This window comes from Cucurbita maxima, unplaced genomic scaffold, assembly GCF_002738345.1.
Source record: "Cucurbita maxima cultivar Rimu unplaced genomic scaffold, Cmax_1.0 Cma_Scf00030, whole genome shotgun sequence".
NCBI lineage: Eukaryota > Viridiplantae > Streptophyta > Magnoliopsida > Cucurbitales > Cucurbitaceae > Cucurbita > Cucurbita maxima.
Genome location: NW_019272046.1, coordinates 374,962 through 395,304, shown reverse-complemented (window position 1 = coordinate 395,304; position 20,343 = coordinate 374,962). Strand labels below are relative to the sequence as shown.

The following is a 20,343-nucleotide window of genomic DNA, read 5'->3' as shown; positions in this document are numbered from 1 at the left end:
TTTTTTTTTTTTTTTTTTTTTTTTTTTTTTTTTTTTTTTTTTTTTTTTTTTTTTTTTTTTTTTAAGGACAAAAAGTTGACTAAAAAAGAAGAGAAGATGGGAGAGGAGGAAGCAACCACATGGGTTTCCTCACATTCCCTCCTTCAAAACAAATCACTTTTTCTCTTTTTTTTTTTTTCCTTAATTTTTTAAATAATTAAAAAAACCACCCATTAAAATTAATTACAATTATTCTATTTTAATTAAAAAAAATATTTTGGACTAATCCAAAATTTTAAGTTTGTTGGGTCAATGACGGAGGAATTGAATATAATTCTTTTAAAAAATTTTACATTAATGATTAAAATTTCATACCATTTCCTGTCAAATATTTTTTATTTTTATAATAATCTTAAAAATATGGTAGAGTTCAGTTAGTTGAGTTGTAACCTATTTTATGGTTGATTTGGTTGACTCGATAAAAACAAAATTGACTCGAATTTGTTATTTTCTAAAATAACCTTATTTTTATATTTAAAAAGCTATATTTTATATGGTTATTGGTATTTGTCGTAACAACATTTAATAGCAATAAACATGGTAAATTTCAATATTATTACAACATTTAATAGGAAAGTTAATCACGATATGGTAATTTTCATTATTGTTACCATATTTAGCAGGAATGTTAACCACTAATAATCAAACATGGTAAATTTTGATATGAATTTATGACCTAAATTATCCTAACTAATTATTTAATTCAAATAATTATTAACCATTTCTAATCACGAAATCCTATCTCTAAGAACTTAGCCCTGGAATTTACATAAGTGTGAAAAGGTTCTACCTTCCATTTAATAAATATCAACCGTATTTAAAGAATACAATTACAAGATAAAAATAGATTTTTAACATAATTGTAAATATGAACCATTTGGAAATGAGTATTTATCGGTAATGACTATAGCTATGGTCACAATTTGTTCTATAATATATAAAATATTGACTAATAAATAAAAATTAATTAATTAATTAATTTGGTATAATTTAAAGTTAAATTTTAAAATATTGAAATTAATGTTCAATAATTAAATTTTAGATATAATATAGAATGAAAAAAAGATCATATTTATTCTAATATGTAAAGTATTTACAAGAAAAAAAGAAAATTTTATAGCTCACTCATTTTAAATTATACTTTTTTTTTTTTTTTTTGCCTTCTAATTTGATTTGCTAGCAATCGCTATACACTGACGAATCAATTTCCGACGAACATATTTTCTTCAAAATAACGGAATTAATTTCACGTAAATTACCATAATTACTCCTCCGTAAAATTGTCGTCTTTTCAGGCGCCGACAACGAACCGACGGAGACCGATTCAACTCCGGCGAGCGAACTCGCATCGGGAATCGACTCAGTCGCCATGATCACCTTCACATTCTTCAACAAAAACTCACTGTTAACGAGGTGACTCAGTACTGCCGAGTCGGACACCGAGTTCTTCTTGTGCTGCATCAGAGCTCTGGCGATATCCACAACCATAGCGTTTGACAGCCGCCGGACTGCCCGTGCTCCGCCGATCACGACGGCCGGATTCACCAGATTGTGCGACTTTTCTGAGTTCTTTTTTGTGTGTTTGTTTGTGAAAAGAATCACCGACTCGGTTCCTTTGTTTCTTATTCGGCCGAGTGGATCGCCGATTAGAACCGAGTTTTTGGCGTCGACGAGCATTACATGCTTGAAATTCCGGCGGACTCGTCCAAGTAGCATCGGATAACACGCCCACCGCCGTAGACTCATTGTAATGTGATCTGAGAAGCCGGAAAGCGAATTCTCTGGATCGATCTCCGCCGCGTCGAAACTCACCACCGAGCCGTAACTCAACCGAGTCAACTCGTTCTCGCCGCCGCCAGAATCGTTAGTGAACCGTTTCCTTTTCTTTCCCCAAATCGGCCCCTCCGGTTCTTTCTTCTCTTTGATCTTAACAAACTGATTCACATCAAATCCCCCCACCGCTCTCCGGCTCGCCGTGATATTCGAATTCCGGGATCGGTGAAGGAGTTTAAGAAACGATTCGTTTTCCTCTCGAATAATCGGACCGAATTTCTCCGAGAACGCCAGTGAGGCGAAGATGAAGACGGAGTCGGATTTAGCGGTAACACCGGACCGATGGAACAGTCGGAGAAAGAGGCGGAAGTCGTCTTCTCTGACGTCTTCCGGTACATGAACAACCGTGAGGTCCGCCATGGCTCGAGTACCTCGCAAATACAGAGTCCCCATACGTTGCAGCGCCGCCATAGAACCGGTCATCGTATTCACCATGGCCGGTTTCTGCTTCCACATTTTGCGAAACCAATTCCAGCGATTCACCGACGGCGTACGGATTTCAATCGGCGTGGATTTCCGGGAGAGGAGCCTTCGTGGAGGTGTGAGGTTCATTTTAATGGCGGGTTCGAAAGTGGAGAGAGTGAAGAGAAGAAGAGAAACAAAGACGAGCAGAGCACAGACGGAAATGGTGGACTGAGCTTTAGAGAGAAGATTGTAATTACTCCGACGACCTGAAGAAGAAGAAGAAGAAGAAGAAGATGGAAAGAGCTTATTGTGGTCGGCAATGGCGGAAGGGGAATCTTCAGAGAAAAAGACGAGAAAAAGGCCCATTCCCCAATTCTCGACGGCGGTGGATTTGGATTTTCCGGTGAGCAAGAGGCCCATTTCAATGGCGGACTTGGAATCGGAATTTCGGGGATTTTTAATGTAAGGATTTAATTATTAATTTATTCCACAAGAGAGTGACTGTCTCTTGTGGAATGCTGCTCCATTTTTCCATTTATTGTCGCTTTCAATTTTTTTTTTAATTATTATTTTAAAATTATTTTTCCTTTTTTTTTATTATTATTTAATTTTTTAAAATAATAAAATAAATTTTGATTATAAAACGTGGAGGAGAGAGAGTAAATAACTTCAGCTTTGAGTTTTGATTCCCCACGGAAGTTTCTGTTTTTTTATTAATAAATAATTGTATTTATTTCCTATTAATTTTCTTTACTCTTATGCTAGTTTATATAAATTTTATATTTTATTCCAAAACCACCTTAAAAAATTTTCAAATACCATTCAATTTTTTTAAATTTTAATTATATTTTTAAAAAAAAACATAAAATTTAAAAGCATTTTTACTCATTTAACCACATATATATAATTAATTAATTAATCAATTAATTAATGCTTTTAAAATTTAGTTAATTTTAGATTCTGTTTTTTTTAATGAATTTTGTTGCTAATTTTTTTAGAAATTTAGTCTGAGTTATTCCATGTTTAACGTGTCATTAAAATTAAAAGAGTAGGTTACTTTATTAATTTAGTCCACACTTTTAATAACTACGTTTTGTTTAAACTCTAAATCAACTGGTTCGTAATTAAAATGTAGCTGATTATAAAAATATAAATAAATAAGAAATCTAAACCACTCTAATAGTCTTAAAGATAGGATTGAATTGAATAATCTAAATTATAAAAATATAAATGAAACATAAGCTCAGTCTCATATCAATGGAGATAGTATTCATCACTTATAAACACATGATCATTACCTAAATTAACCAAGGTGGAATTCACTCCCAATAATCCTCAATAGAATATCTAACCGAGTCACTTTTACAACACTTTTTTCGGTCGTGATTATTTGAAGTTTTTTGGGTCGAATTTTCAATCATTTTAGCTAATATTTGGACCAATTTCAAAAGGCCCAGGCGGGCAAGAGCCCATTCAAAATAACCTCCGCCCCGATCTTGTACTTCCCTGCCGCTCCGCCGTAGCCGGTGCTACACTTGCCGGAGTCATCATCGGTGGGCTACTACTCGATGGAAATATCGACTGCGTCTCCACCGGAGTTCTGGTACTGGTGTAGCTCCGATAAGAGTAACCACCAAGATGCATCGGAAAGGCGGCGGAGACGGCCGGGAAGAACCCGGAGAAACTTTACTCACCACTGGATTCGCCGCCAACTAAGAAACAGCAGAAGGTCGACAATGACGGAGACGACATAATTAACACAACATAATTACCTAATGTGTTTGGTGGCTAATTGTCGAATCGAATTACACGAATTAATTACCACAAAATTATTTTATTAGCACATTTATCATGAACAAAAATATGTATTGCAGGTGTGATGCACAACAAATATGAAATTTCACAAAATCAATTAGATGCATACTTATCTAACAATCTCGTTTCCGACCCCATTTATATTAAACGGGCTAGAGTGGTAATAGAGATGGGGAATACAATTTCGTCTCCGACTCCCTGTTTGGAACTAGTCCTTCGAATACTCCTATTTTACTTGTGTAGCTTGAAATCTACAAATTCAGTTCACATAATTGAAAAGTATTTACAACTACATTTTGAATGCTTGATAATGACGTCGAACATGAATTTTGACAACTTTAGCCCGTTACGTATCGCTGTTAGCCTCACGATTTTAAAACATGTCTATTAGGGAAGTATTTTCATACCCTTGTAAGAAATGATTAGTTTCCTTCTCCAACCAATGTGGGATCTCACAAATGCTCACATAGATTTTGACAACAAACTCTAGCTATGAAAGCTAGTAGAAGGTAGTCACAGTTAATGACTTTCCTTTCCTCTATAGATATGTTCCAAAAAAGAAGACTATTTGAGAGGGAACTCGATGATATACTTTAATTGAGAGAAAAATTGATGGAAACATCATTGAAGTTCCATATTAGCTAGATTAGCTGAAGATCATGCATATATCAAGGACGGAAGACGGAAACATAGGTGTGAGAAAATGTTTAATTATTCATAATTTCTCGTTTAAAAATTTCGGGGATGAGAACGAGTCATTCCCATGCTTTTGTGTATACCCGGGAAGAAAGGGAATTAATTCGGGTTTTTTCATGGCTTCCTCTTTTCATATATTTTTTTATTATTTAATTAAATAAATGTTGTTAATTTAAATTAATTTGTATAATTGACCCTACTATATTAGAGATTACACAATTTGTGACGTTATTTTAGATTAAAATTATTGTTAGTATCTATTTAATTATTTTATTAATTATTACCGTCTATTGATATCAATAAAATTAACATTAAAAAATACGAAGATATTCATAAATAGACAGGAAATGATGTGTTTTTTAAATAGAGTAAATATGAGGCATTAATAAAACTTTAATATTGTTTTTTTTAATAAATAATTTAGCCTAAATTTTGATACTAATTTATTGTAAATTAGGGGAGGAAGTTTCGGATAAAACGTAGGGCGCGTGTGTCGCACTCTCCAACGAAAAAAAACATAGAGGCTGAAGAGAAAGCTCTCTTCGGCTTTCCCGTAGGCCGTATCGCTTTTAACTCTCGAGTGTCTGGTTTGTATGGTCTCAAACTCAAATGGCTGCCTCTCTCAAGATAGGAATCGGCTCCTCCGTTTCCTCCCACCATTTCTCCGCCATGCCCGCCCTCTCCAATGCCCTTCCGCCTCATCGCCTCCTCCTCCTCCTCTCTCCTTCCCCCTCCCGTCGCTGCTCCCTCGCTTTCCGCTCCTCTCGCACTCCTCCTCGCCGTCTTCTTCTTCGCCTTCGCGCCTCCTCCGATGACGACATCTCTCCTTCTCCAGGTCACTTCCATTTTTGTTTTTTCTCCGCGGATGTATTTTGTTATTTTTTGTTCTGTGTTTGTAAGTGTGTGTTTTCGTCCTTTGGATTGGATGCGTTTGGCGCGGGAAAGCTCTGTGACGCTTATCTGGATTTTTCGCCTTTTTTAGGAGAATTGATATAAGAAGCTTTTAATTTATTGAGTTTGATTTTGTGTGTTTCAATGTGGAATCCGTGGTTTCCGTTTTCCGCGTGACTTGATTTTCTACTTTCCTGATGTTTGGATATATAATCAATGCGCATATTTTTATTAGCCTAATAATTGGTCTTTCCTGTGAAACATCTGGCACTCAATTTATTTATTTCTGCTCGTGCCTGTGTTTGTAAGTGCGTGATTTCATCTTTTGGATGTTCTGCGAGTATTGTATTTTTGTAATATCTGTCTAAATTTTCCATCATTTTGAAGAGAAATTAGTTAAAGTTAGAGGTTCTTTTATTACTCGAATTTTGATGTATATCTTTTCGATTATCCACGTGACTCTACTACACTTACATTTCCTAGTTTCCTGATGTTTGAATATATAATCAGTGCGCATGTTTTTTTTTTGTTTAAGTGGACTCATTGGTCTTTCTTGACATGGTTTCAAACTGATAATAGACATTTCTCCCTTTGCACCTCAGTGATCAATATATCCTCATGTTTGTAGGAAAATATGTAGGCTGATGTATGTAACTTTGTTGTTGAGTAGTTGGATAAGTTCTTTCCAGCCGAAACAAGTAGTTGTTTCAGACATAGTAGTGCCCATTATTTTATTCATCCTAGCGTTTGTAGTAGAGGTGCTCACGAACTGGTTCTGACACTCACTGATATCAATATTATTTTATTCATCCCAACATTTGGTTTACCTTTCCTCGCCGTAGTTGTAGCGTAGACATCGTGGTTATAATTTGTTTTGTTGGCATATAAACTTAATAACCATCATATGTTATTGCAATTATATATACTTTTTGGGTTGAAATTGTATTGGTCGACTTCATTCATTTTACATGAGATAATTACTTCAATAGATTGAAAAGAATTGGTTTCTAATTGGAAATGTTAGATATGAAGTTTGTTGTATGTGTGTGTCTGAAGTTGGAATTTTGAGGTGTACTTCGCATAAGATCATGAGAGTGATCATGTGTTCTTTATAACAGGAGTCGAGAATCTAGTAATTATAGGTTCTGGTCCTGCTGGATTTACTGCAGCCATATATGCGGCGCGGGCAAATTTAAAGCCTGTAGTGTTCGAGGGTTTTCAAGCAGGTGGTGTTCCGGGAGGACAGTTAATGACTACCACAGAAGTGGAAAATTTTCCTGGGTTTCCTGATGGAATTACTGGTCCAGATCTGATGGATAGGTAAAGTAATATAAAGTATGTTCTTTGGTTTTTCTTGCTTTCTATCACAACGGAAGAGACATTGGTTAGGGATCCATGGGCAGATTGTTTCGGTTGTAATCTTCATATTATAATTGGATAGGATGCGGAAGCAGGCGGAACGGTGGGGAGCTGAATTATTTCAAGAAGACGTGGAGTCTATTGATTTAAACAATAGACCTTTTACTGTGCAAAGTAGTGAACGCAAGGTGATGAATTATTTTCTATCAAAATGTATGGAGAAACTATGAATTCTTGACTTCCTCTTTTAAGAACTTTTATGTTTATCTAGTATCATCAATTCATTCTTTGTGTACTACTACTTTTCCCTAATATTTTATTTTTGTTATCACTTATCTAAGCATTGAGAATAATTTGGACTTTAGATTTTTCCTTGTTTCAATTCATTTCGTTAATTATTTTGTATTTATGCCTATAAGCTATTCAATTCATCTGTCTTGGTGTTTAAAAAGTACATGGCGCTTCTTTTCTTTCTAATTTTCTTTGGCCTTTTCTCCTTATAAATTTCAGGTCAAGTGCCATAGCGTAATATATGCGACAGGAGCAACAGCAAAGCGACTTAGGTTACCTCGTGAAGATGAATTTTGGAGTAGGGGAATTAGTGCTTGCGCAATTTGTGATGGAGCATCACCCTTGTTTAAGGGTCAAGTTCTTGCTGTTGTAGGAGGAGGTGATACAGCAACAGAGGAAGCCTTATACCTGACTAAATATGCTCGTCATGTTCATTTACTTGTACGTAAGGATCAACTTAGGGCTTCTAAAGCAATGCAGGATAGGTATGTTAGTCAGTTCAATATTTTGGCAAAGAGTCACTTTTATTTTATAGTAGTTGGTTTGATATCTTATAAATACTATGTACTTTTAGGGTAAGGAATTCTTATCTTTCAACCTTTGCTCGCTCGTTTTTTATTTTATATGTTTAGAAATGCAATAATGTGATTCTTGGAAAGAAAAACCAAAATTTTCATGTGGAAGCTATTAGGGAACCTGGGCCCCCTTATTTCTACTTTATGCTTGTAGATTGTATTGGCTGCTTACGTTGAAATTTGAATTATCCTAACAGGCTTATGTATCCGGTATAATGTTATATCCTTATAATAAATATTTGTGGTTGCTTTAAAAATTAAGAAACGTGATAACTTATTCGGAGGACAATGATGTGTCTTGTTATTTGCTCAACTGGTTTGTATTGACTGGGTCTTTTATTACTTCTTTATGTTCATTTTTTTGATAAATTCGGTTTGATCAATTTTACATTTTAAATTATCAAGTGCGTATGGAAACAATATATCATGTACCTTAGAATAGGTGACTTGTTGTTATGGGAAGTCCTACGGCTTATCAAGTGAATTGGATAAGCAAGAAGAAAATCAAAACTTTAATATAGCAATAGTGTAGAGCCTTTGGAGGATAATGGAAGACTTGAAAACTCGTGGGCTGGGTGACTTTTTGAGTGTCTTTGGAACGTAACTTTGCTCTTCACAGTTGTTAACAATAATTTCATGATTTTTCAAGCCCATCTTTCCTTATAAATTGACCTTATAGCAGTCTTGCCTTACACTTGGTATATACAGCCTTTTATGTTGACTCCCAGCTATCTCTAGGTTTACAAATAAACAATTTGTATGTGAGTTTTCAACCCCTTGAATGTTTGTTTAACAGGTTGATTATCGCGAATGTTTCAGAGTGTTCAATTGCCCAAATATTACCTTGCACTTTAACACGGAGGCTGTGGACATTGTTAGCAATACAAAAGGGCAAATGACTGGCATTTTAGTTCGAAAGGATGATACTGGGGAAGAGTCTGTGCTGGAGGCAAAGGGTTTATTTTATGGAATAGGTCATTCACCAAACAGCCAGTTATTGAAAGGCCAGGTTGAGCTTGATAGCTCTGGGTATGTGTTGGTGGAGGATGGTACTGCAAAAACTTCTCTGGAAGGTGTATTTGCAGCTGGAGATGTGCAGGTATTTTCCTCCTGAAAGTGCATTGTTGATTATTGCTATAGCTTACAAGAGCTGGTTCGTTTGACTCTTGTTTGCATCAGAATTGTCTTCAAAGTAAAAGTTTAATTTTTGTTTGAACTAGAAATGAACTATTCATTGATAAATTAAAAGAAACTATACAAGTTTAATAATTAATTTAACCTTTTATTAAATAGAATTTATTCTTTTCAGTTTTGAGATCCACTTATACTTTTGCTTTCATTAACTATTGATTGTTTTTTTTTATGATCATTTAGGCAATAAAACGATATGACTAATAATGACATGGAATTTTGGTAAAAAATGATTGTGGCCACTTTTCTAATGTTTCCAGGGCAACCCATAACTTGTCCAGGTAGTAGACTGCGTGCTCTTGGAACATATTAGTTCCAGGATCTTTTCATCTTAATGTATTGTGGTGAGCGACGGCCTTTGATGTTTGAAAATCAACTAAATAGGATTAACATTTTTTTGAAGAACTATGTTGTCAACTTGAGCATGTCCACAAGGTGTGAATCTGTGATGTGACATAGAGGCACAAAAATGGTTCCCTAGTCAAATTTATTATACAATTTCTATCCATCTTCTTGGAAAACCATGAGATTGATATTACCTATATCATCTTTTGATTTTGTTTCTTCTTAATTTCTAAGGATCATGAATGGAGGCAAGCTATCACAGCTGCTGGATCTGGATGCATTGCTGCTTTATCTGTTGAGCGCTATCTTGTGAGCAAGAATCTTCTTATTGAGTTCCACCAGGTATCAAAACCCTGTTGAAGTTGGTTGGTCGACTGGTTTCTTCTCAGACAGTTGGCATATGTCACATATTCCAATTACTGGTTGTTTTTGGTGCAAGAATTACTGAATTGTGTTAAAAGAGACTTCTGCACTTTTATTTTGTTTTTGATTGATTAAAGTCCAACCTCCGATGTTTTCACCATTTTCAACCATAGCTTTGTGTAACAAGTGACAAGGTCGCTTATGCATATTGGGAATTTGTTTTGTGCAGCAGGTTTATCACAAGTAGTTCATTGATGCTAACATGATCATTCTTGTATTTGCTTTTCCAGCCCCAAACTGAAGAGGTTAAGAAGGAACCAATTGACAGGGATGTTCAGGAGGGTTTTGATATCACCCTTACAAAGCATAAAGGCCAGGTATGTATTTTTCTCGTCTGTTTCGGTAATTATGTTACAATGTTTTACATAATGTCTTCTTCTTCTACGGTTGTGGCTTTCAAAATATTTTTTGTTATTCACTCAAATTTTACTATCTTTTACCTTTCTGTTTCTACAGTATGCTCTTCGGAAACTATACCATGAAAGCCCCAGGCTTATATGTGTACTTTATACGGCTCCAACGTGTGGTCCGTGTAGGACACTGAAGCCACTTCTTAGCAAGGTAGAAAATGTGAAGTTATTCGTTGGACTGAATGTAGGGTTAATCCATCCAGTCCGCATGTATTATCTGTTTTGACATGCTTGATGATAAACTCCACTGTTATCTGTTTTATTTTTCTGATGATGTTGATGACCAATCATTGATGCTTATTAGGCTTCATTAATGTTATCTTCCAGGTGATTGATGAATTTGATGAAAGTGTCCATTTTGTCGAAATTGATATTGAGGAAGACCAAGAAATAGCAGAAGCAGCTGGGATTATGGGTACTCCATGCGTGCAGTTCTTCAAGAATAAGGAGATGGTCAGGTATATTTTGCATCTTATTTTAGATCATATTTGATGCATGAATAAACCCATTGAATGATATGATCTTTACATGTGGATTTACATTTCCTTTCTCATGATCGTTTCTGACTCTCACATGAAATCATATTTGTTGTCCCTTCAAGATTTCAAGATTTCAAGATTTTAGGACTGGTTTGGAATTACCTTTCAACTTGGAAGTGTTTATGAAGAGGCATGTGTAATTTATAAAAACAAAATCATTATCAAACAAGCCTTAAATTATTTGAAAACAGTGCTCCTCTTTATTCTTTTAATAACATTCGTTGAGATCCCACATCAGTTGGAGAGGAGATGAAACATTCTCTGTAAGGATGTGGAAAACTTTCCCTAGCAGATGTGTCTTAAAACCTTGAAGGGAAGCGTAGAAGGAAAAGTCCAAAGATGACAATATTTGCTAGCGATGCGCCATTACACTAAGTGAGGGTTGAAGCAGTTGTAACATAAGAGAGATAACTCCTATACCCCTATACCACTTTTAAACAGGGGAAATCCTCATCATATGGAGTGTTTGGCATGGATAATTTTCAGATGTATTTCTCACCAATATTCTATTATTGATTCTTATGTAGGAATGTATCTGGAGTCAAAATGAAGAGCGAGTATAGAGAATTCATCGAGTCAAACAAATGAGGTGGTGAAGCTATTGCCCTTGATCTTCTGCCTTCAATTTTGTTTCATTTGTTCTAATAAGATATAGCCAAGTGGAAAAATGCTTAAATTTTTTTCATGTTCTGTAACATTCATATTTATATTTATACTGTATATTTTAGATACAGAGCTGAGAAAAAGGGCAAAAAAAAAAAAAAAAAAAAAGGTTCGAATAAGGTTCGATTCCTTCAATAATACATCAGCCAATTCATTCTTGTTTTAGGTCTATTGATGATAATTACTGTGAGAACTGAAAATAAAACGCACAGGTTCAAATCCATAACTATTGTTCAAGTCTTTTTCTTAATGCACGCTGTTTACTAAACTACTAGTGGTAATCCCATAGCTTTTGTTGATTTAGCTGAACAAAGCTCTGTCCATTTGGAATTGCTTTATTGGAGATTCTTAACTTTGGTGGATTGTTTAGGTTTTTTTTTTTTTTTTTTGAAATTCGTAACTCTTATTGGTCTATCGGTTAAAGATTTATTTTGTTTAAGATGCTTAGAAATAAGATGAGTGATTCGTATCACTAATTTCCATCATCAAAATGAGAAATATATAAAACCCTGCTGATCATGGTTTTAACTTACACAACCTACGTTACAAAATTTGAGAATGAAATTTACATTTTACCCTAAAAATAATATCACTACGATAAAGCCACTTCAACTGAAGACGAGGAACATTATTTTCCTAAGGAAAAATTTAATGATGATTAGTTATGAGAGGGACATCGTCAAGGATGAATGGACCAAGCTTACCAGCCCTGAATAGAGTAAGTAGTTTCTTTGACACTTTCAGACGAGCTTCCGCTGCCTTGTGAGGTATCTTCATTGCTTTCTGCAATGCTTCAAACTGCAGTTCGATGAGACTTTCTAAGTCATTCTCATCTTCTACATTGCCATCAAATCCAGACAACATTGCGTAGAGTGCACGTTGAACTTGTGTAACTAGATCCTGATCAAATGAATCAGAGAAAAAGAACACAGTTATCCTTTTAGATTTATACACCGCTTTCATGGAGAGGAATGAAAGTCAAACAAAGGTGGGGTTATACAAAAACCACACAATAATTAACGTCTTTCTCTGTTTTTAGCACAGAAAGCCATAAACACTCTTAAGAGTCTAATAAGAAATCCTTCCCTTACCTCGACGTATACCACATCAGATTTATTTGGAAGAGGAGGCCTCCTTTTTGGTCGGAGGTCATTAAGACTAAATCTGTGCATTTCCTCTGCTTCATATTGAATACCCTCCGTTCTTCTGTTATTCGATTGTTTCCAATGGAAGGGAGTCCCCCGAGTATTCAAAACTGCCAGTAGATATTGAGCAATACGCTCCTCGCCCACCACGGAATCCTTCACAGATCCTGCTTCCAAGTGAAAAAATTACAGCGTTAGCTTTACAAGTGAATGCAGAAGTACTGTCAGTATCTATGTTATCGTGAAATATTAAAAATGAAGAGGAAACTAAGTGTGAGATCCCACGTAGGTTGGAGAGGGGAACAAAACATTCCTTATAAAGTGTGAAAACCTCTTCCTGACAGACGCGTTTCTGCAGTGGGCTTGTGCTGTTATACTAAGTCATATAATTTCTAATGAATTAAACTCAATTGGGGGTGTGATCCCGCTATACTTGTGAGATGGGCTCAGTTGGTAGGGGATGGGCACTCCATGTTCTTCAAATTCTCTACACTCAAATTTATAGTAATTAAGAAGTTTCAGTCCCTTAAACTGCACAATCAATATTCTACATCCTTGCATCATTCTAGTATATTACATCCCAGTGCACTATAGCTGTACAAAAAGCTTCTGACAAATCAAAAAAAGTTCTTACAAACTGAAATACAACCTGCAAGTGACAGTTTCAGCCCCGTCTCCACGTCTTTAATACTTGGAACTAAAACACCAGGAGTATCTAGAACATATATGCTAGGTTGATGAGCAATCTGCATATCGAAGAAGCGCAAATGGTTAAGAACTCATCATTATATGAAGACATGTGGTTGATCAAAACTACCTTGAAGCCAGCAATATCTTGAGTAACCCCAGGCAAGGGACCAACATTAGCTCGCTTCATTTTCTCCTGCACTATGAAAAAGTATTGAAACCACAAAAGTCGAAAAAACAAGGCCTCTAAACCAAACGCATCCATATTTGTACCCTTCTGAATAAAGAGAAATTGGCGTAATGTTCCAAGAAACAGCCTTACCAGGAAAGCGTGCAGAAGCTATTTGATGGATTGAATTAATTAAAGCCGACTTCCCAACATTTGGAACACCAATGACCATCACAAGAAGAGTAGGTTCCCTTGAAATCGCTTCCTTTAGTTTAAATTCCACAAGCTCGAGAAGCTTTTTCATCAATTAAGAAAAGTACAGACATCTTTTTATCAGAAAAACCAAATAAATAAGCAATCGAAATACACTAAATCAAACAAATTAGCTATTGAAATACACTAAAACAAATAAAAATAAAGTTACTTGCCAGTACATGTCAAAAGTTATATCAGCATTCAATTTTGAATTTGAATTAGAACATAACAAATGAAGAAAAAATCTGAATTTAGTATAAACAAATGGTAAATGAACAGTCTTCAACACCACCCACTAGAACCTTGTCAAACTCAATATACCACAGGAAATTAATATCAACGCATATCAATGTACCACCAATAATTTCAGCAAATCAATATACCACAGGAAATCAGTAGCTAGAACCACAAGATTAATTGCAAGCTGAAAATTAATAATAACGCAATACTGTAGCAAATAAAAATACCTTCCGAACAGAGCTCTTGCTGTGAGCGTTAATTGGAATGCAATCTTGATTGCATGACTCAAAAAAGTGCGTCCATTTCTGCACAATTAAAATCGTAATGAAAACAACACGAACATGTGACAACTATGGACGAAAAATGATCGATGAATGACTAAAAAGAACATGACAAATAACTAACTCTTAGAAATTTGATACACACGAACATTTAAACCGCAAATTCTAAGAAAGGAAAGGACCAACAGAGTTACAGTGAGCAGCTCATTTTAAAGAACAAATAGCGTTTGAAATTGATCTTAGTAGTGAAGGAAACAGTTCTATTGTAGATCAACAAGAAGATAAAAGATAATTGAGAAGGCATCATACAAATATGAAAACCATTGTCCGTTGTCAATCCATTTATGAACTCAGAGATCATGAAATGGTGTCTTACATGCATGATATTAGGGTTAGCCAAATCCTTCTTGTTGAGGGCAATGATGCGGCGTTTAGAAGAGAGATGAGACTGAAGGTCTTGGTTGGCCGAGGACAGGGGAATTCGGGAGTCTCTGACCTCGATCACCATATCCGCGAGCTTGACTCTGTCGCGAATGGCACGCGTAGCTGCGGCCATGTGGCCGGGGAACCAATTGATGGCTCCACCGGCCGCAGTGAATTCCATCTCTCCTAAAGCCTTCTTCACCACTCCAGTGATCCCTTTCATTCTCTCTCTCTCCAACAACGAAGACGGAGGTTTAGGGTTTAAGGTGGCCATTTTTTACGTGGCCGAGAGCATACTGTTTTGGGCTTGGACAATATTTATACATTGGGCTTTTTCCTTCGGCCCATTATAAAAACTAGGCTCATGAAAATCAAAATGTGGGCTTCTGGACCATTCGGCCCATTTTTACGTGGCCCAGAGAGCTTCGGTTTTGGGCTTGGACAATATTTATACTTTGGGCATTTTCTTTTCGGCCCATTATAGAAACTGGGCTCCCAAAATTTAAATGTGGGCTTATGGACCTTTTTGGGCCATATTACTTGGCCCAGAGCGCTCCTGTTTTGGGCTTGGGCAATATTTATACATTGGGCTTTTTCCTATTGGCCCATTAGAGAGACTGGGCTCCTGAAAATTAAAATATGGGCTTCTAGACTATTTTGGGCCATTTTTTACGTGGCCGCGATCGCTTCGGTTTTGAGCTTGGATAATATTGGATAATGTTTAAACTTTGGGCTTTTTCTTTTCGAATGATATATATTTTTTATTTTTAAAGAAAGGCTAAAATAATAAAGTATATTCAGGAAAATATCCTTATTTTTACATTTTCCCTAACAATACCATTATTTAAACATCCTGACGGTTAATATAGGTATCAATTTTGGATGGTTAGAGATTAAGTTCCTAGATTTCCAAAAGGCCTCAAATCAATAGAGAAGTATTCTCGGTTTATAAATTCATGATCATTTCCTAAATTAGCCAACGTGGGACTCACTCCCAACAATTCTCAACAATCTTTCCCTCGAACAAAATAGACTATAGAGCCTATCCCAAAGCATATGAAGCCTTCGAACAACCTCTCCTTAATCGAGGCTTGACTCTTTCTCTAGAGCCCTCGAACAAAGTACACTCTTTGTTCGACACTTGAGTCAGTTTTGACTGCACCTTCTCTCAACAATTCTCAACAATCCTTCCCTCGAACAAAGTACACCCCTTTTTCAACACTTGAGTCACTTTTTACTACACTTTCTCCCAACAATTTAATCCTCCCCTTCAACAAAGTACACCATTTGTTCGATATCTCAGTCACTTTTGACAACATCTTCGAGGCTCACAACTTCTTTGTTCGACATTTAAGGATTCTATTGACATGACTAAGTTAAGGGCATGACCCTGATATCATATTAGAAATCACATATTTTCACAATTGTATGATATTGTCCACTTTGAGGAAAAGCACTCATAGATTTGCTTCATGATCTACAAGAATGTTTGACGTATATAACAGATGTCAGTGATGTATTGTGACTTGTGAATGTTTGGTATTTAAATTTTATGAAATTTTAATTATTAACGTAACATATTTTATGTAGATAAGTAAGATTTTTTTGTATATTTTTTGTTTAAAAAAGAACAACTTGAAAATCTAACTCAACTCAATCCATAAGGGTTAGGTTATGAACTCGTTCAAGGTGCTCGAATCATCAATCTAACCAACTCGAAATTTTAGGTTAGTCTTAAAGAATTCTCGGATCCTACCTATATACACTCCTAATCCGTTTCTTGCATAATTATTATTGACAAGCATTGTAAAAATATCCCTTAGCTTTAAACAAATCTTGGGTTTTGCCTTCCATGATTTGCTTTAGCTTGTCTAAACTTAGCCACTTTGCCACTCCCATTAGCTCAATATTTTAAACAAAACTTATGATTCTTGTGAGACAAAGTAGGGCATGTGTTGAAGATTTTCTGGTTTGTTGTTTGGTACTCTCTTAATCTTATTTAATTCCAATCACATTTTTTTTTTTTGTGTTGGTCTTTTTGGTGTAATGTTGTTCAAAAAGTAGCTTCCCAACCCTTCATTTTATTCCTTTCGTATGATTTCTCTCTCTAATCGATGTGAGATTTCTCAATTTACAGTTTTTAGAAGTTCAGTGTTCTCGTTGACACACCGCTCGGTGTCTGATTTTGATATCATTTGTAACAGCCCAAGCTCACTGCTATTAGATATTGTTTGTTTTGGCCCATCACGTCTTAGCCTCAGTTTTAAAATGCTTTTGTAAGGAAGAGGTTTCCACACCTTTATAAAGAATGTTTTGTTCTCTTCTCCTACCGATCTATGATCTCACACTATTTCTTTGTGTTTCTTCTTCTAAAATGTGTTTCTTCCTAAGACACAAGTGAGTGAGAATAAAACGTGTCGAGAGGACCTGTGTTGGTCTATGGAAATAGTATTCACTTTTAAAAGTAAGAAATAAGTAGCGTGACAAAAATGCTTGGATCATCAGATGCTAGATCCAAATTTTGAATCATGAATATTGAGCGTTACAAATTGTATAGTACTAACATTGTTTAATAGGTGCTCTTGGACAAGGAGATATAAAAAAAACTATTGATGGTCGGGTGTCGTGGTTGTCATGTTAACCTTATTAAGCGACTCGAGTACTAAACTCAATTTAGAAAGCACCATACATATCCAAAATCTACGACTAAGAGTGAATTAAAACATCTCAGGAAGTGCTTTCATCTTTCACGAACAAATTTTCATGGCTTAGTAGTATATCCTCAGCTTTGCTACGTCTCGAGTTCCGTCGAGTACATATCTACAATGTATAATACACAAGTTCAAATATTAAAATTCATGAGTCCTAATGCACCACTAACATCACAGGGTAGGGTGTTTGATCCCACTTTATTTGGAGGGAGGGACGAATCATTTCTTATAAGGATGTGGAAACCTCTCCCTAACATACATATTTTAAAATCAGTGAGACTGATGGCGATACGTAACGGGCCAAAGCAAACAATATTAGCTAGCAGTGAGCTTGGACGGTTACAAATGATATCAGAGCAAAATATTAGGTAGTATGTCAGTGAGGACACTGAACTCGGGTGGACATTTTAAAACTGTGAGACTAACGGCAATACGTAACAGGTCAAAGTGGACAATATTTGCTAGGGTGGGCTTGGGCTTGAGTTTTTACAAATGGTATCAGAGCTAGACGTCGAACAATATGTCAGCGAGGACGTTAGGCTTCCAATAGGGGAGGAATGTGAGATCGCACTTTAGTTGGAGGGGAACAAAACATTCCTTATAACGATGTGAAAACAAAACCGTGAGGCTGACACCGATACGTAACGGACTAAAGCGGACAATATTAGTTAGCGGTGAGCTTGAATTGTTGTGTATTAAAATATTGCTTCTTTGCAAAGCCTTTGCTTATTTTAGACTTCAAACCACAAGAAACGCATGTACCTTATAAAGTTGCACCATCATTAATCCTAATCTCTAAGCTTCAATATTATACCAGACATGAAACCTTAAAAAATATCTGATAAATATTTAAATTTTTAATTTTGTATCGTATAATTGATAAGTTCTTAATTTTTTTTTTTTTTTTAATCATAGTTTTACTTTTTTAAGCTAATTATTTTTCATATGGATTATTTATTTCCACTTGATTATTTTGTGCTCATAAATCATTAAAAAAAAAAAAAAAACAAAAAAAGATTGGTCAAAGGTCAAAACGTTCATAGTACATAGTTCGTTAAAACCGAAATTGGGTTGGTTGGGTCTAGAGCTGCAATCCAACCCAAATTTTTCTTAGTTGGTCTAGAACTTCGATTACAAATGTCAAATATTTTTAATTTTCATAATAATTTCAGATGGTTGAATTATAACTCTATTTTTTATTTTTTAAAAATTCAACCCATTCTCATTTAAATTAATTAATTATTTATTTTAATTTTAGTAATTTTATGTCAAATGTATTATATTTTATTCCATGGTTGGAAAATTTAATGAGAGTATTTATGTAACATAAAATATATATATAAAAAAAATATTAAGTTGGTATTGAGTGGACGTAATTGAAATATTTTTATTCAACGGGTCTCAATTATAGCTGAAATTGTCAGCTAAGTTTTAATATAATCTCATTATTTTTTAATTAATGTCAAGTAAAAACAAAAATTTATTCACAAAAAATTATCACATAACAACAAAACATATTTTAATAAAATAAAATTACAAATTCAATTTCTATAATTCAAAGAAAATGTTATCAATTTAAGAGGTTCTCAAGGAGCTTTAATTTGGAGAGTTAAATTCAACTAATAAATAAAAAAAAAAAATATAAGTAATTATATAATTAATAAGAGTCATAAATAAAATAAAATTTTTATATTCGGAGTAGAAAAATACTGAGTTCAGGTCCTCCATTACCATCGGGATTCATCATGTAGAAAGCTTCCGAGTCACGGCTACCTACAACTCGCTCAAACTTTGCTCTCATGTACAGCAACTCGCCCTCCGATCTACTGCCCATATGGCCGTCGTCCACCATCGGAATCACTCCAGCGCCGACTGACACGCTTTGTACAGTGTTCAGCACGTACCACTCAAACTCTCCACATGTGCGCGACATAGCCTGTCCACACTTTCTCCCGTTGCAATACATCGTCCACCTTGGCTCCTCCAACAACTTTCTAATGGAACGATTACCTATTAATGTTAAAATATCATCACTAATCCAATCACAAAGTCAAATCTAATAATTATATTTATTTTTTAAAAAATCATTGATGTATTTTAATATAAAAAAAATGTTAATTAAACATATTAAAATCTTCAAAATTATGGTAATACCGTCGTAGGTGGTCAGCGCATCGGACTCGAGGGCGATGCGAACGAGACCGGAGGACATTTCCTTGATGAGGGACGAGGTTGACGTGGCGAATTCGAGCAACAAAACTGGCTCGGACCGGGGGTCGAGTTGGACGGCAAAGGTGACATGGCCACGGCGGCGGCCGAAGAGAGTTCCAGTGACTCTTCGGCCGAGAGAGGGGCTGACGGAGAGGTGTGTGGGGATGGAAAGCCATTTGCAGGTGGGAATTGAGATTAGCTTGAGAAGAGAGTGGAGGAGGGAGGAGAATTTCCCGGTGGTGGAAGCCGCCAGGTGTTGGCGGTGGCAGCGGTGGCTAGAATTCTTCTGGAGGAGGAATTTGGCGGAAAAGTTGTCAGCATCGGAGGAGGATCTGAGGTGGTGGCCGGAGATGGAAGATGGGATGATTTTGGTAGTGGTTTTAATGGCGGCGCTGCAGCTTTTGGTTCTTTGCAGGCCTGTCATGGCGATGAGAGAGAAAAGTAGAGAGAGAGAAAGAGATGAAAAATGATAGCTTTAGTGGAGAAGAAATGGAGAGAGAATGTTCATTTTAGAGAGAGAGAGAGAGAGAGAGGAAGATGGGGAGAATGGTGGAGGAAAAGAGGCAGACAAGGGTTGATGATAGTGTTGGGAGTTGTCCAATATAAAGGGAGAGACTACAGAGTTTTTGGAGTCATCATCATCATCATTTTTTGTGGACTTTTTTTTATTTCACATTTTTTAATTGCTTATGTTCTTCATCTTTGTATTCTTAAATATTTACAAAAAAAAAAAAAAAAAAAAAAAA

General features: G+C 35.6%; 4 protein-coding genes and 1 long non-coding RNA gene across 5 annotated transcripts in view; 2 read left to right on the top strand and 3 right to left on the bottom strand.

The window, feature by feature from the left end:
* LOC111466153 overlaps positions 1 to 3,580 on the top strand; it is a 5,467-nt gene extending 1,887 nt beyond the window's left edge. The window contains exon 3 of the long non-coding RNA XR_002714332.1: positions 3,545 to 3,580. This is a non-coding gene — a long non-coding RNA (uncharacterized LOC111466153). The remainder of the gene's footprint in view (positions 1 to 3,544) is intronic.
* Positions 1,181 to 2,792, bottom strand: LOC111465995. Its single transcript, XM_023110522.1, has one exon. It carries the CDS (start codon positions 2,695 to 2,697, stop codon positions 1,216 to 1,218), a length of 1,482 nt encoding a protein of 493 aa, XP_022966290.1. The 5' UTR covers positions 2,698 to 2,792; the 3' UTR covers positions 1,181 to 1,215.
* A 1,760-nt stretch (positions 3,581 to 5,340) lies between the features above and the next one.
* On the top strand, positions 5,341 to 11,633 carry LOC111465986 (NADPH-dependent thioredoxin reductase 3-like). Its single transcript, XM_023110506.1, has 10 exons — positions 5,341 to 5,623; positions 6,798 to 6,999; positions 7,121 to 7,226; positions 7,549 to 7,814; positions 8,724 to 9,003; positions 9,675 to 9,782; positions 10,094 to 10,180; positions 10,320 to 10,424; positions 10,601 to 10,731; positions 11,340 to 11,633. Exons 1-10 carry the CDS (start codon positions 5,398 to 5,400, stop codon positions 11,398 to 11,400), a joined length of 1,572 nt encoding a protein of 523 aa, XP_022966274.1. The 5' UTR covers positions 5,341 to 5,397; the 3' UTR covers positions 11,401 to 11,633.
* A 318-nt stretch (positions 11,634 to 11,951) lies between these two features.
* On the bottom strand, positions 11,952 to 14,950 carry LOC111466034 (short integuments 2, mitochondrial). Its single transcript, XM_023110594.1, has 7 exons — positions 14,629 to 14,950; positions 14,199 to 14,276; positions 13,630 to 13,771; positions 13,438 to 13,508; positions 13,270 to 13,366; positions 12,567 to 12,787; positions 11,952 to 12,375 (listed from the first exon to the last, which is right to left on the bottom strand). The coding sequence occupies exons 1-7, from the start codon at positions 14,947 to 14,949 to the stop codon at positions 12,124 to 12,126; spliced, it is 1,182 nt and encodes a 393-aa protein (XP_022966362.1). The 5' UTR covers position 14,950; the 3' UTR covers positions 11,952 to 12,123.
* A 4,106-nt stretch (positions 14,951 to 19,056) lies between these two features.
* On the bottom strand, positions 19,057 to 20,175 carry LOC111466084 (protein MIZU-KUSSEI 1-like). Its single transcript, XM_023110663.1, has 2 exons — positions 19,541 to 20,175; positions 19,057 to 19,396 (listed from the first exon to the last, which is right to left on the bottom strand). Exons 1-2 carry the CDS (start codon positions 20,019 to 20,021, stop codon positions 19,074 to 19,076), a joined length of 804 nt encoding a protein of 267 aa, XP_022966431.1. The 5' UTR covers positions 20,022 to 20,175; the 3' UTR covers positions 19,057 to 19,073.
* Between the last annotated feature and the right edge of the window lie 168 nt (positions 20,176 to 20,343).

What these genes read in the sequence shown, in the direction of transcription:
- LOC111465995 (XM_023110522.1), bottom strand. Translation starts at nt 2,697, where the DNA reads ATGGGCCTCTTGCTCACCGGAAAATCCAAATCCACCGCCGTCGAGAAT.
- LOC111465986 (XM_023110506.1), top strand. Translation starts at nt 5,398, where the DNA reads ATGGCTGCCTCTCTCAAGATAGGAATCGGCTCCTCCGTTTCCTCCCAC. An exon ending in TTCTTATTGAGTTCCACCAG is followed by an intron (nt 9,783 to 10,093) that starts GTATCAAAACCC and finishes TTGCTTTTCCAG; the next exon opens with CCCCAAACTGAAGAGGTTAA. An exon ending in TTACAAAGCATAAAGGCCAG is followed by an intron (nt 10,181 to 10,319) that starts GTATGTATTTTT and finishes CTGTTTCTACAG; the next exon opens with TATGCTCTTCGGAAACTATA.
- LOC111466034 (XM_023110594.1), bottom strand. Translation starts at nt 14,949, where the DNA reads ATGGCCACCTTAAACCCTAAACCTCCGTCTTCGTTGTTGGAGAGAGAG. An exon ending in GCAAGAGCTCTGTTCGGAAG is followed by an intron (nt 13,772 to 14,198) that starts GTATTTTTATTT and finishes TTGATGAAAAAG; the next exon opens with CTTCTCGAGCTTGTGGAATT. An exon ending in GCTGAAACTGTCACTTGCAG is followed by an intron (nt 12,788 to 13,269) that starts GTTGTATTTCAG and finishes ACTTGGAAGCAG; the next exon opens with GATCTGTGAAGGATTCCGTG.
- LOC111466084 (XM_023110663.1), bottom strand. Translation starts at nt 20,021, where the DNA reads ATGACAGGCCTGCAAAGAACCAAAAGCTGCAGCGCCGCCATTAAAACC. An exon ending in TGCGCTGACCACCTACGACG is followed by an intron (nt 19,397 to 19,540) that starts GTATTACCATAA and finishes TAACATTAATAG; the next exon opens with GTAATCGTTCCATTAGAAAG.